Genomic DNA, 15,232 nt, shown 5'->3' with positions numbered 1-15,232 from the left:
CTGACGTGTGGAAGTGGTGTTTTCACACTGTTATGTGACAGTGCACTACTCTGCTAATGCACATAGGTGGATGGGAGCTTGTATTTCATATTCTTGCCTTAAAGTAGAGCAGTTCCCTCCTTCAGAGACTGACCCAGCCTTTTGTTGGGACCTCCCCTCTCTTTATCCCACTGCAGAAACAAACACATCCCCTCCTGCCAAACCTGAGCAGGCTCCGTATGTGCTCCATTCTTCCCAGAGCTCTTGTCATCCCTGACTGCCCTGGGTTCTACTTCCCATCATCAGAAATCATCCTCTTTGCTTCCAGCTTCTCCTAGAGCCAGCACATAGGCTGACCAGGCTGTTACTGCATGGGAAATGCCTCCTGCAGTACACCCTCAGTGGAATCAAAAATTCACAGGGTTGGAAGGGGCCTTTAAGCTCATCTCATTCCATCCCCCTGCCACAGGCAGGGACACCTTCCACTAGCCCAGCTTGCTCCAAGCCCTGTACAACCTGGCCTTGGACATTTTCAGGGATGAGGCAGCCACAGTTTCTCTAAGCAACCTGTGCCAGGGCCTCCCCACCCTCACAGGGAAGAATTTCTTCTCATTATTCAATCTAACACTGCCCTCTGTCAGTGGGAAGCCATTCCCCCTTGCCTTATAAGGCCATGTCCTTGTCCAAAGGTCCTCTTCAGCTCTCTTGGAGCCCCTCATCTCTAATTAGAGGGGAAAGAGTGTGAGGAAGAGAAGAACATATATTTGTGAAAACTAACTAGCTGAAGCTGCAATAACCCAGTTATAATAATCTATATAGTATAGTCCTGATTATAATAATCCATGTTATAATAATATAAGACAGGTTATAATAATCCTGAACTGGGTTTGCTGGTAAATTCAACCCAGTGCATTTGTTGGTAATGCTGCACACTCCTCTCCTCAGTCCAGTGTAATTGCAGATCTTGTGAGTAGGATGAATGATGGATAAACCAATTACAGAGACAGTGTTGCAAGAGGTGGGCTTTGGACATCAGAAAGTGAAAGTGCTCTTGGTATTCTCTGGAAAAAAGCAGATTCTAATTAATGTTGTCTTTTTCAGTTTTGAATTCAGCATAATATGTCTTGGAGTGTTTTCGGTTGCATCCCAGATGAAAAGGGTCCATTCCTCCAGAGGGAGGGTAAAGGATATCCCTAGGGAACAATGGGCTCCCAGGTCCCCAGCAGCTGGTTACTGGTTTTAACACATCCTGAGAAGGTGACATTGTGGTGACATCTCTGCACTTGGTGAATCGAGTAGGAGCCCAGGGCAGAACTCTTCTCTCCTTACAGCTACCTGACAGGAGGATGTAGCCAGGTGGGGATCTGCTCTGCTCCCAGGCAACCAGGGACGAGACGAGAGGAAACAGCCTCCAGTTGTGCCACAGGCAGTTTATGTTGGATATTGGGAAAATTTTTTCCCCGAAAGGACTGTCCAGCCCTGGCACAGCTTCTCAGGGCAATGGATGAGTCCCCATCCCTGGAGGGATATAACAAACGTGCATGTGGCACTTGGGGACATGGGTTAGTGGTGGCCTTAGCAGTACTGGGGGAATGGTTGGACTCAATGTTCTCAGAGGGCTTTTCCAACCCAAACAATTCCATGATTCTATTCCATGACTCCGTGACTCAGGCTCTGCAAACCACACGGTGCAGAGTGAGGCTATGCACACTGTGTGGCTTCCTCCCATTTTTCTTTCAGAGCAGCTAGGAAAATGTTTCACTTCCAAGCAGGTCACAGCACACAAATGCAGCCACTGTGGCTGCAGCTGTGCCTGGGAATCCAAGTCCCAGCAACTGGCTGGGCTGGTTTTTGGGGAGTCACAGGTGGGGTAGCTGCCCTTAGTGGTCTGTCCTGGAGGTTTACTCCCAGACATTTGCTGCCCAGGCCAGCTGTCGTGCCAGAGTACCTGACATCCTCTCTCCTTCTCCATGCTCATATTTACAAGGGAATGTGATAAATTCTGTATTGATTCCTTCTGTTGCACTGTAAATTTTGCAAAAGATGATTAAATAGTGCAATAGAGTCTGCGAGCGCTGAGGCTCAATATGTTCTGGACCGGTGTATCGACCCTCCGGCTGACCGCAGCCAGTTCCACTCCCCGCCACACCAGACCAGTAATTAAAATCCTGTGAGACTGGGATTTAGAAACCAATCATATCCCAGCATCAAGGCATCCAGCATCCCACCGTGGTGAGAGCAATAAGAGTCCAAGTGGCAGCACATTTCTGTCTGTGTCAGAGCGCTTAGGAATAGTTTCCCCTTAGGGCAGGGGAGCAAATAAATCCCTCTCAAAGTGTTTCTGGGGACAAACTTGACAGTGACATCATGTTTGGCATGAACTTAAGAGCTCTGCACATGTGTGGGTATATGGAGAAAAGATGATGGATATCATCCTGGCATGCTGAGGAGCAGGAGCTCTCACAATATCTGGTTGTGCTGTGAAAGAAGGTCCTCAAGATTCCTTGTCCCGGTGCCCAGAGCCTTCCCAAGCCATGCTCTCTCCGTTCTTTGGAGTCCATATGAGTCCCTGATGCTACTGTGTGCCCCATCCTGTCTGTCTGCAGTGTGAGCCTTGTTCTGGCTGCAGTAGGCTCTGACCTGCTGCTCTTCTATCCTGGCAGGATGGAGAGACAGGAACAGGGTCCCAGGGCTGCCGAGGACGCAGGGAGCATTGCTGGGATACTCCTCCAAGTCCTCTGTGAGCCCTTGGCATCCTCCTTTTTCTCCTACCATCTCTTCCTCCTCTGGCCATCATCCCCTATCATGACAGCAGCGGGGGACCCAGGTACCAGCACCCACTGCATTGCCAGCTCTATTGACAGTTATCCAGAATCTGAAGGAATTCAAGACAAATTGTTAAGAGGATGGAGTTAATAAAATTTGAAAAATTGAGGCCTGTCACTCCACTAAACTTTTTTCGATCCTACTGACGGGAACATATTTCCCCAATGAATGACCTTCTGCAGCTGCTGCAGCATGGCAACACCAGGCGGGTGCAGAGAGGGAACCCCCATGCTATTTATCAAATATTATCAGCTAGGGCCTCCTAATATGAGCAGGGAGGGGTGGGAGGAGGCATCACGCTTGCACAGCCCGAGGTGCTGCCCAGGTGTCCATCTCCAGCCACAGACAGCGAGTGGGAGGTGACAAATTGCCTTCTATTAAGTCTCGGAAGGTTGGCGTCCCCTCAGCCGCTGCTGCAGCCGGCCACAGGGTGGGAGAGGGCAAGGGAGGAGGTGGGGATAGGGGAGAGGGGTCAGCCGGGGCGCCAATGGACTGGTCGCCACTCTTACCTTCTATTAGCAAGCCAAGTGACACCGTTATTTATGGCAGCATAATATTTTATTGCTGCCGGTACTCGAGGTTGGAATCGACCAGTTATAAGGAGTCGGGTTCTATCAATTATTGCAGCAATTAGTCAAGTCGTCAAAGCCATTAACAGGGGGATTAGGCCAATATTGGAGAGCCATTATTGATAGATCCAGGGGAAAGCCAGACAAACCCTCCATCGGAAATGAGGGCAGGCCTAGCCTCAAGGATGTCATAATTTGGAGAAGCCAGGAACATGCCCCCTGCTCACTGCACAGACCCAGGTGGGTTTTGGGGAGGGGGAGGATCATGGAAGCACTGTCTCTTTAACAGATATTGAGTGGACAGCCCCGGCAGTGGGGTTTATTACAATCTCACCTGTCTCAATCATATTCTTTATTTGGGAAGACAAGGCTTGCCATAGAAATTACTCCGTGTCGAATGTTTATGGAGCACATTTTTCATTCTGTAAGCAAATATAGATCCCTGATGCCAATGCCTAGGAATGGCTAATCTCTGCGGCTCCGCTCCCACTGACTCCCCTCACTTCGTTTATCTATTCTGATTGCTGCTCGCTGATATTGAGCTCTCCTGGTGCTCTGCACTCCCCTGTGGCACAGGAGCAGCTTGGTTTGCTTGTGCCAAGGTACTTGGCTTGCTCCCATGTTTCCAGCAGGATCAGAGAATGGTTCAGGTTGGAAGGGACCACCAGTGGGGTCATCTGGGCCAATCTACCTGCTTGAGGAGGAGTAAATTGCACAGGATTGCAATGGAAGGATTGGGGTGGAAGACATCTGGACCTGCTGAGCGCAGTTATGGGCTCTTCCCCTACCAGGCTGTTTCCCAAGGCTTGATAACTGGTGGGATGATCAGTTCCTGCACCCGTTTGGGGCTGATTTGAAAGTTCATTCTCGTAACCCTTGATTTTAGGAGCTGTCATGGGATCATGGAGTGTTAGCGCTGAGTCTCTGCCTTGGAGAAAGCTCCTGAGATGCTGAGAGTTAGAGATGAATCCGAAGACTCTGCTTGCCCTTCTAGCTATTCTACAGTACCCCTCTCTCCTGGTCTCACCAAGATTCCCTCCATATACTTCCCATCATTTCCCATCACTCCCCATCACAGGACCAGTTTCACAATGAGTGCTCTTCCGCAGTCTACTGTATCTGGGATGGGGAGCTCTCTCCATGCAAGTGTGTTTCTGTGGAGTGCCCATCCAACCTCCGTCATTGGGGTTTTTAGACTTTTTTTTTAAACGAAACTCCAAAGAAGGGCATGATTTCCCCACAGAAGTGCTCCTAGGGCTCAGTGGGGCAACTGGTCCAGAGGCTCCAGCTTCAACTCCAGGTTGCATGGGCAGCGTGTCCAATTGAAGCCGTAACGGTCTCATGTGCCTCTCACAGGACTGGGAGTGGGTGCTTTTGTGAGACTGTATTTCCTTCTGGTGACTGTGTGCTCTCATATCCCCTCAGCAGGTCTCCCCTGACAAGCCAATTGTTAGCAGTGACAATCCCTTTTCTTCCTGCTTGGACGCCCGTGCTTGTAACCACTGGTTGTACATTGTCCCTTTCTGATCCAAACACCCTCCAGAGCAAAGGTTAGGAGCGGAAACAGGCAGGATGTGCTTCCTGCTTCTTCTGCCCCAAAACTGAACTCTGAGCCCCTGATCTTATTCATTTCTTGTGCCATCAGGTGCCAACCCCCTACAGAAGAATGAAATGGGACATACACCCCTGGATTACGCCCGTGAAGGGGAGGTCATGAACCTTCTGAGAGTGTCAGAGGCAAAGGTGAGCCTGAGATTCCAGCCAATTTGGGTTTCCTTTCCCACTACAGGAATGATTTTAAAGATGTATATCACAGTTGTGTGGATGGGGCATGTGGGGACATGGGTTAGTGATGTCCTTGGCAGTGCTGAGTGAGCAATTTGACTCGATGATGTGAAAGGTCTTTTCCAACCCAAATCATTCTATGATTTTATGGTGCAAGTGATGGAGGAGCACCTTAGCACCCCTACAGGTCTATCCTTTTCCAAAAGAAGTCTGTAAAAATTAACAACATGATGTATAAAATAAAAAACCACTTCTGAAGTATTTTAGCTGTGTCCATGGCTATGCCTTCCTCTTCCAAGTTTCCATTTCTCACTCAGCAGTGACCTACCCAGGTCCAGTAATCACATACTACTCTGTAACCCCTTGGCCAAAATGCAGTAAAAGGCAGGGCCTGTTTTTACTGTATTTTTTGAAATTTCTGGTCAGACAACCAGGGCTGCAAATCCTTAGACTTTTGGCCTGGGATCCAGGTGTTTATGAGCACCAGTCTAAGGCAAACTTGTGGGTTTAAAGAAAGGTTAAAATGAGCTTTCACTTCCCCCAACTCCACATAGAGGCTTATGTGCAGATTAACCAACAGCAAATATGCAAACAACCAAAAGAGACATTTTTCTCATAAAATGGGTTTAAACCAGCAACCTCATGATGTTCAGGACGGAAAAAAAAGCAAGTGAGACACAGGTGGATACTTGTTATCTTGGAAAGCTCCATCCACTTAGTGGGATCAAGTAGACACCAGCTCCAGGTTAGGAGGTCTCATGCCACTGCTTCCAGAAGGGGGCAACTATGTGCTCATTCTGACTGAAATATTCCTTAAAAATCCTTCAGCAAACACTGTTGGAGACAGGGAAGGATACCAGATGGGTCTGACAGAGGTAAAGAGGACCTGAATGGCAAAGACAGACTTGTAAGAACTGAGCTCAGTCCTGGGGCTGCTTCCCCTCCAATGACAGAGGGCTGCTCTCACGCTTTTAGCCCTAGATACGTGAGAACGTATTTAAATTTCTCCAGACTGTTTGGCACTGGGAACTATCTCAAGAGCCCTCAACACCAGACAAGTGTGCTCTAAGCCCAGGAAAGCACACACAGAGTTCTGGGGTGTTTTTTTAAAGAATAAAGGAAATCAAAATAAATTAAAAATACATATGAAAACTCCTTGTTATTCTGTCACAAGGATATGTAAATAAAATCTATGAGATGTGTCCATCCCGTAATAGTTCTGCCTATTCATTCTCTAGCAGTGATTAAAATGAGCAATAAATTCTCAAAGACTCTCGGTGGAATGCGGCTGCTGGGGAGGATGAAACCCCGGGAGCACCAGATCCCCCGCAGCTCAATATTCATCACGGGCTGGCTTGGCTGTCTGGTGGTTTATATACAAGTACAATCATCTTCCTCGGGAACAGCTCCAGAGATATATTTCCTTTCTCTCTTCCAACTATTAGTTAAGCATAAAAACCAAGGCAGGTTTCAAACTGTTCGGGGCAGGTTTCCTCGCCAGCACTGGGCTCCAGAGAACATTTACCCAGCAGACAACTCTCCTCCTCCTGCTCCTAGAGAGTTCAAGTATTTTATTCTCAACTTTTCTTCCTTAAAACAACATGTGCTGGAAGCCCAGAAACCCCCATGTCCTGGGCTGATCCCCTGCAGCGTGGGCAGCAGGTCCCATCTCTGTGGTCCCCTCTGGACTCATTTGAGCAGCTCCATGTCCTTCTGATGTTGGGATCTCCAGAGCTGGAGGCAGCACTGCAGGTGGTGTCTCACCTGAGCAAAGCAGAGGGGCAGAATCTGCCCCCTCACCCTACTGCCCACACTGCTGGGAATGCAGCAGGACTGGGTTTGTCCACTGGCTTCTGGAAGCTCCCTGCATCATAGGACCTACTCCCACTTGGAGATTCTGCCAATATCTTGTCCCCAAGCATCTCCAAGATGTGCTCATGTCCAGTGTCTCTGTAAGCTGCTCTACACATGCTCAGCCTTCAGCTCCAGAAAATGGTCTGGGTGGAAGCAATCCATAGGTCTCTCCATAAGAGAGCTCTGAAGAGCTCAGCTTCCTTGTGAGCTGGAGGTGGAAGGAAGCCAATGTCCCAAGGAAAGAGCTTTTTCCAGGGCTGTCCTGCATGCTTCCATGGGTTTGTCTGCAAAGCAACAGTGTCTGATGTCCCCAGCGTCCCCAGCAAGGCATGGTAACACTGCCATCCCACAGGATCTGGTTGGAGTCTTTGAACAAGAGATGTGTGGAATGGGAGAAATGAATCTAGGTAGAGTAGTCATGGCTTTATTTCCCAAAATAAACATCTCCTAATGGTTAAGAGCTGATGAGCAGTGCCATTGTGTTGTAGTAAATATGAGGACGGCCATGTAAATAAAACTGGGCACTTACTACAATGGCCTAAATTCAGCTTTTATTCTCTTTATCCAGAATATTACATTGTCTTCACACAGCTGCACTCACACTGTCCCGTAGAATCTTACATACTAACACTATTCTTAGCTCTATTATCTATATTTACCATTAGCCTTCACATATGATTGGACGTTCACCACTTATTTACATTCCTTTCCATGCTGCCAGGCGCTGCGGCTTTGCTGCATCCTCCGACACCATTGTTCCCTCTGTGACACTAGTACAGAGGCAGAACAGGGTCTGGTTTCCCATCAGCTGCAGAGTGGGATTCCCATTCCCACTCACCCCAAGCTCCATCCCCAGCAGATCCAGAAATTTCCTCTTGATTGGGCTGGTACTTGCAGAATGAGCTGCATATGCCCTGGGGATTCTGCTTCCCTGCACTGGGAGTGGAGCTCCGGCTCTGTGTTAGAGACGTAGAGTGTTTCTGCAGGGCTCTGATGCCCTGGGGTGGGGAAACTGTGTATTGACCCAGTGCTCCATAAAGCCTCTGATCCCTATGTTTTCTTCCCTCCACAGTTCCAGGAGGAGCAGCGCAGGAGGGAGATAGAGGAACGGCGAAGGTTCCCTCTGGAACAGCGGCTAAAAGAGCACATCATCGGTCAGGAGAGTGCCATAGCCACAGTGGGGGCAGGTAGGACCCTCCACATGCCCTCCCACACCAGCTCCACAGGGAGGACAAGCTGTTCCCTAAAGCCATGATCTGAGTCTACCTCTGGGCAGGTCCCCAAGTTTGGGAGGGGGACTCGCAGTGGCTTCCCCTTTCCTGGAAGTGTTCAAGACCGTGTTGGACAGGGCTTGGAGCAACCTGGGCTAGTGGAAGGTGTCCCTGCTCATGGCAGGGAGCAGGAACTGGAAGAGCTTGAAGCTCCCTCCCAACCCAAACCATTCTGTGATTCCATAAAATCAAGGCTCCAGCAAGCTGGCCTGGGTTTGATTTGCCAGTCCCAAGCCTTTGGATCCTGTCAATAATTCCTGAGTCATCCATGCATCCGTGTTAATGTCTGAAAACAGGACAACGAAATAAGAGCTATTGAGGTCAGGGCAGAAGCAGAAGGAACGTGCTGTCAGAAACACAAACCCATTGCCTTGAGTTAACAAAGAGGAGCCCGTTGTGAGCTGGGAGCCAGCAAGGAGCTGGGGAAGGAGGTGGGAAAGAACCTGCGCTCCTGCAAAGACAACAGCCACCCTGTGTGTTCAGAGAGCGGCTGTGCCTGAGGGCAACAGCCCCAGCTAATTGGGGAGCTGTGATTAATGGGCACTGCCTGTTCCTGACACAGGTGGTGTTTCTGTGCATTAACGTCCCTTCCTTTATGGAGGTTTTTCTTATTGAATTATAGGGAATGTGCTTGATACCCCTGCAGCCTCGGGATATCGGACCAAAAGGTAGCGGGAGACTCTCTGTCCCCTCCTCCCCCCTTCCCGTCTGCCCTGTTTTTGTAATTTTCTTTCCAGAAGGATGAATTTCGAGACAGGACTTTTTTTCTCAAGCACTTCCTCACTATTTTTGTTACTTACTTTCTTCCCAGCTGGTTTTCCTGCCACTCTGTAGACCCTCCATCCCTGCGCTCTGCCCTTGCCACTGTTGTTTGCTGGTGAGCAGACCTGCCACACGCCACATCCCCACACTGCGCCTGGCTGATATGTTTAATTTATAACTGCTGCCTTAATTGAATAATTGGATTTAATCCGTCACTCGGTTCATGATCCAAACAGTCTCCAGAGGAGCTTAGCCAGGAGTACAAAGGGAACGTGCACTCTGGGGTTAGCAGCGCAGGTCTGGGGCAGTGGGGATAGAATGGAATCACAGAATTATGGAATCATTTAGGTTGGAAAAACCCTCTTAGATCATCAAATTCAGCTGTTATCCCAGCAACCTCTTGCAGGGGGATGCACCAGGAATGCTGGTGAGAAGCTCGCTGCAGCCACAGTCCTGACAGCTTGGCATCACTGCTACAGAGGGAAAACCCTTCCCTGTTGTCTCTATGGGATATATCCAAGCCCTGCAGCACTCTTTTCTGCTATGTGCAACAGGACAGGACTGGGGGAAGATGGATAGTGGTTAACTGATGGTTACTGGTCATCTCTGAGGACACAGGGTTCCTCCCAGTGCCTGACTGGGTGATGGTGGGAGGCAGCTCAGTCACCCCATTGAGCAGCTGTAGATGTGTGGTTCGTCTTAACAAAATCCCCAAAACAAATTGAAAAATTAAATATTCCATCTCCTGACATCAGAAACAGGCAGGTCGTTGCTGCCATCCTAGGAGCTGCTGGGATGCTCCAACCAGTACATGTAGATGAACAGCTTGGGATTGTGTTTCCAGGCACTTCCATAAGTGATTGTGCTCTGGATCTGTTTCGGCTCATTTGCCTTTTCACTGGAAGATGCAAAGGCAGGAGGGATCAGCAGCATCTCCTCTCTGAGGTTATAAACCAAAGGAGGCATTTTTTTCCAAGTGCATCTATGTGTATTTTTGGGGAGTGTAATATCCTAAATATTATGCTAGGGAAAGAATACCTCTTTTATGTGGAGACACCATGTTTGCAGTCAGTGCTCACTTAGAGATAGGGGAGTTGAGACTCACAATTTCCCACTTTCAGGGGAAATAAACCTTTAGGATTGAAACAGTCTGTTCCAGCTCTTCCTGAAGTTGAATAAGGAGGGAGGAAGGAAAAGTGTTGGGGTTTTTAGGGATTCTTGAAGAAAGGGTAGTGCAGAAAAATCTACTTTTTAATGAGAAAATTCCCAATTTTGAGCAGCTGTAATGTTGAAATGAGCCGACATTTCAAAGCTGTAGGAAAAGATGAGCAGGAATATATCCTGCTCTGCTCCAAGGGAAACCTGTGTTATTTTGGACAAAATAGGATCATTTATGAGGGCTGTTTTTTGGTGTGCATTGTTGCCTGCAGGTCAGGTCAAACTTTACAAGGACACAGCTTTGGTCTAGTTTGGGATCCCACATCTCTGAGCCACCCACAGCAGGGCTGGAAGAGTGCTTCCTTGGGAATGCTGTGGACCCCGGAGCATCAGTGCAGAACCTCGATGGAGGCAACGATCCCATGGGGGGTTTGGCCCTGGAGCCTTCACCCCGTGGTACCCCGAGCCCGGATGGGCCAAGGAGCCCCACAGAATGAATTGATTTGATAAATGGACATTTATTACACTCACAAATTGGCTGAAACCAATTTCGGTCACATCAAGTGCTGATAACTGCTGGAGTATTGATTTGTGTAAAGTAATACAGTGAATTTATCAGCTCAATAGCGGGCTGAAGGGCCTCTCAGAGACACAGGGCTGCAGTCACACTGTTACAGATGGACAAAATAAAGCGAGAGCACGGCAGCCACGCCAGGAACAGCTCCAGAGAAGAAGGCCCCAGCGTCATCATTGTCAACCTCTTGTCTTGGACATTGGGGCTGAATGTCTTAATGAGATTTCAGCACATCAGTGTGACCTCCCTCCTAGTATTTATTTAATTATTTATTTGTTTCTGCCAGGAGGAAGGAAGAGGACAGCTTTCCCAGAGGCAGAGTGTGGATTTCATACATGGATGACAATAAAGACCAGTCATCGTGGCCAGCAGCTGCTTTGGGAGTGCAGACTTTGAGGAGAGCAGTGTTCCTGTAGCTTACCTAGCTGAGGTTTTTGTTCTTGGAACTGGCACTGATCTGCTCTGGCCTGGGATGAGATCTTTGTTCCTCTTGCTGAATTCCACAGTGGCCAACCTGGGAGAGCCTTCTCCAACTGTGGCAGCAGGACCTTAGGAGTGGTGGTCCCTTCCTTGGGGACGTGCAGAGTTTTTCATCTCTTCCAAACCTCAAGAGTGCTATGTGCTGGAATAGCTCATCATTTTAAAGCTGCTTGTAGAAAAGGGTTTACACCTCATTAGTCTGTTGATCTGACTAACCTGCTGACTAGTGATCATGGAATGGTTTGGGTTTGGAGGGACCTTAAAGTTCATCTCATTCCACTCCCCTGCCATGGGCAGGGACACCTTCCACTAGCCCAGGTTGCTCCAAGCCCTGTCCATCATAGGCTTGAACACTTCCAAGGATGGGGCAGCCACAGCTTCTCTGGGTAACCTGTGCCAGGGCTTCACCACCCTCACAGGGAAGAATTTCTTTCTAAAACCTATGCTCAGCACCTTCCAATAGGGAAGAATCTCAAGCTCTAACTTTATGGTAGTTTTTTTATGGGGTGCTTTATATCTCTGGAGTTGCTCTGAGCATTTATCCATATACTCTGGCATCCTGCTGCAGAGGGGAAGGAAAGAAGGCAGCACTTAACCCTGCTGCCTTCGGACTCCAAACGTGCTGACCCCTTGAGTGGTCACTCCATGCCCTGAAGCAGAAGTTTATTACCTTTATTACTGTTATTATCTTAGCTGAGATGGCTGCAGGAATTATCAGGAAACATGTTATTCCCCATCAGTTTTTATAAAATATCCCCACTCCGGGTTTTGACCTCCTGTTCGCTGCTGTAAAGGGCTGGGAAGGAGCACACGCAGCACTGGGAAGGGCACACAGAGGGATGCAGCACAGACCCTCTTCTGTACCACACTGCCAGTAGCAGAGCATTTCCTCCTCTTCATCCTCCTGCAGTGGCTGTTCTGGGGGGTGACATAGCCAGTGGGCAGCTGGAGAGTAGGATGGGATTCCCACCAGGCTTTGCCCAGGCTTTCAGATAGAACCATACTGCCAACTGCAGCCAGGCTGATCCATTGTGCTGAGGTGCCCGGCCAAGGGTGAGATGGAGCCAGGCACCAGCCTGTGCTGCCTCTGGCTCTCTCCCCAACTAATTAAGCCTTGACAGGAGTCAGGACTCATTAGCAGGGCCAAGGGGATGGGTAATGCATCTGATTGTGTCCGGGCATGGAATGGCAAATCCTGACAGCACTGGGGTCCACTAAATGCACAGTCCCAGTGCTCAGTCCCATTTCCATGGGAGCTGGAACTGATGGTCTTTAAGATCTCTACATGCCCTAGATTTAAGGTTAATTCAAGCTTTTTTGGCTATTTGAGCAGCAATGCAAACCTTCACCTTCATACTGAGCTACCACTACCTTTTGGGAGTCCTCCTGGCTTTCCCTGCAGACTCAGCAGGGATTAGGGATTCAGTCCCACTCTCTTCCTAAGTGGCTGCAGTTGTTAATCACCCTGATTATTAAAACTGTTCTGCTTTATTTCTAGTTTGATCCTCTTGCTCTAGCCCCTGGAGCACCTTAATTTTCTCTGTAGCTGAGCGAGTTCGGTGCCTTCGTGTGATGATCCTTAATGACTGTAGTCAGGTCACTCCTCACACCCCTCCTACTTAACCTCAGCTCATTAATTTGTTCTTGCAGTGAGGCTTTGCTCTTGTTCTCCTAATCCTCACTGAATCTGATGGCTCCCACCCTCCCTGGGTCTCCTGGAATACAAACATGGGCTCCGAGAAGCTTGTTTTCATGCAGGTTTTGCAGCTCCTAATTCCCATTAGACTTCTCCACCCAGCCATACAATCCAGCTGCTGTAGTATCTCAATGGAGCTGCTGCTGTTTAACATCCTCCCAACATGCCCCTGCTGGTAGAGGCAGTATTTCCCTGTCCGGCTGTAGGCTGTATCATTCCATTTCTTTTTATATGCAAAATGAAAGTATTGGTTAAATATTTTTATGTGCAAATATTTTTACGTGCAAAATTGAACTATTTATTCAGTATTTCTCATGTCAGTTTGCCCTCTTGGCATGCCATGCCTAGGATGCCTTTTCCTAGGTATCTTTTATTTTCCCCTACCACACCAAATAAAGGCTTTTAGGGACTGACTTTGAGGTTGAATTTCAGAATTCACCAATTTTAAATGTTACTCTCATGCTCTCCTGCCAGGTCCAGGAAGAAAACAAATCCACAGCTCCCTGTGGAGCCTGCTAATGCCTCGTTCCAGGGAGACACGGGACTGAGGGACAGGGACAGAGGCTGGGTCCCAGGATAGCATCCAGAAGGAGATAGGGGAACTGTGGTGTGAGGGTGACAGTCACAAAGAGAAGTGCATTTATTCTTTCTTGTCTTTATTCCTGCCTTTGCTATGAACACCACTGAAAGGCAACAGAGCCCAAGCTTTGCCATGTCCATCTGCAGCAGCATTCCAAGAGTTTTAGTCCAAAACTGTGGTCAAGCTACAGCTCTCCCAGTGCTTTCCCTCTGCTCATCTCACCTCCTGTGCAGCTATTTTGCCCCGTTACTTTCAAAATCCTGTCAGTTATAATTTTTTGATGTCTTACCCTTTTCATGGCCTACTTCCTAATGTGCCACATCTTGGGTCTAGCTGGATCCAGCAGTGCTGTGCGCCAGTCGTGGGACCTTGCTGTTATTCCTGACTCTGTACAGCGTATGCTCTCTCTTATAAAAACACCTTGCAACATTCCATAGGGCAGGAATAACTCTATGTAAGAGCTGTAATACAGACTGAATTTAAATACTGTGGATAAAGCGGAAAGGCTGGGTTGTCATTTGATCTCCCAGGTTGGACTAGGAACTGGTCTGATCCAGGTCAACTGCTGCAGAGCCTAGATCCAGAGAGAAGAGGATTAGATTTGATCTTTTGGCCTCAAATGCAGTTCCTCTTCCTCCAGCTAAGCCCAGTGCAGTGATGTTGCTGGTTTGGTGAACACTCTTACAGAGCCTGGGGCTGCTCGGGGGACTGAAAAGCACCTTGGGGATCTGTGTACCCGCATGGGGGTAGAAGCCTTCACCCACTCTGCACAGCAGATCCATGCCTGTTTTGAGAAAGGACTGTGCTGGTTGGACTGGGAGTTTTGGAGAGAATCAGGGCTCTTGCCTTCTGTAAAATTTTCCACTGGTATGTCACCCAGGATGCACTTGGATGCTGCTCTCCAGGGAGGCACAGCAATAATCACCAGTCCTTTCCCAATCCTTGCACCAGTTCAAAGTGTTGATGACCTTCAACCACCTCCCTCTTCCCATTCCATGCCAGAAATAACCCATAAACCTCTTCAAACCTGTTTTTTTTTCTCAGAGAAAGGTTGCACTTGGGAGCTGGCGAGCCAGCATGCCTCTCCATCGCTCTGTCCATCCATCCATCCTTGTCCCCCCTCCCTTCTGTCTCCCTGGCAACGCTGAGTGCACATCCTGGAAAACTTTATCCGAAATCTGCTCTGGGCAGCTTTCCAAATCCATGCTAACCTTATTAGGTATCTCTGGGGCCTTGGCTGGCTAATCAAATTAGAGAGCACTAATGGCAGGGAGGACTGGGAGTGGGTAGAGAGCAGTAAAACATAGTGTATACTTAGTGATAATTACACTTGCTTTGTGGCATTGATTTATATGCCTCCCCCCCTCTTTTTTGTTTTCATTGTCTTCAAATGCAGCTATTCGGAGGAAGGAAAATGGCTGGTATGATGAGGAGCACCCACTGGTCTTTCTTTTCTTGGGATCATCTGGAATAGGTAACATTTGGGTTGTGGTGAGGGGGACAGAGAGCCCTGAGGAGAGGGAGTAGGAGCTGCAGCAGGGCCACAGGGTCTGCATGAAATACCCCTTAAAATCACTGTCATCCTTCCAACTTGTCACCCATCATCCCACAGGGTGACTCAGCCAGACACCAGCACACATGGCCACATCCAGCCTCAAGCGGAGTTATGCCAGGGGACAATCCACCCTCCTAGTCTCT

General features: G+C 48.7%; 1 protein-coding gene across 1 annotated transcript in view; it reads left to right on the top strand.

Annotated features, from left to right (window-relative positions):
* CLPB (ClpB homolog, mitochondrial AAA ATPase chaperonin) overlaps window positions 1-15,232 on the top strand; it is a 52,765-nt gene that overhangs the window by 25,841 nt on the left and 11,692 nt on the right. The window contains exons 6-8 of the mRNA XM_027888242.1: window positions 5,020-5,117; window positions 8,086-8,200; window positions 14,931-15,008. Of these exons, the coding sequence (XP_027744043.1) occupies window positions 5,020-5,117; window positions 8,086-8,200; window positions 14,931-15,008 (291 nt within the window). The remainder of the gene's footprint in view (window positions 1-5,019; window positions 5,118-8,085; window positions 8,201-14,930; window positions 15,009-15,232) is intronic.

This window comes from Empidonax traillii, unplaced genomic scaffold (genome assembly GCF_003031625.1).
Source record: "Empidonax traillii isolate 1590-97213 ecotype Southwest subspecies unplaced genomic scaffold, ASM303162v1 scaffold236:size2090792, whole genome shotgun sequence".
In the NCBI taxonomy this organism is placed as follows: domain Eukaryota; kingdom Metazoa; phylum Chordata; class Aves; order Passeriformes; family Tyrannidae; genus Empidonax; species Empidonax traillii.
This window is presented reverse-complemented; position numbering and strand designations above follow the sequence as displayed.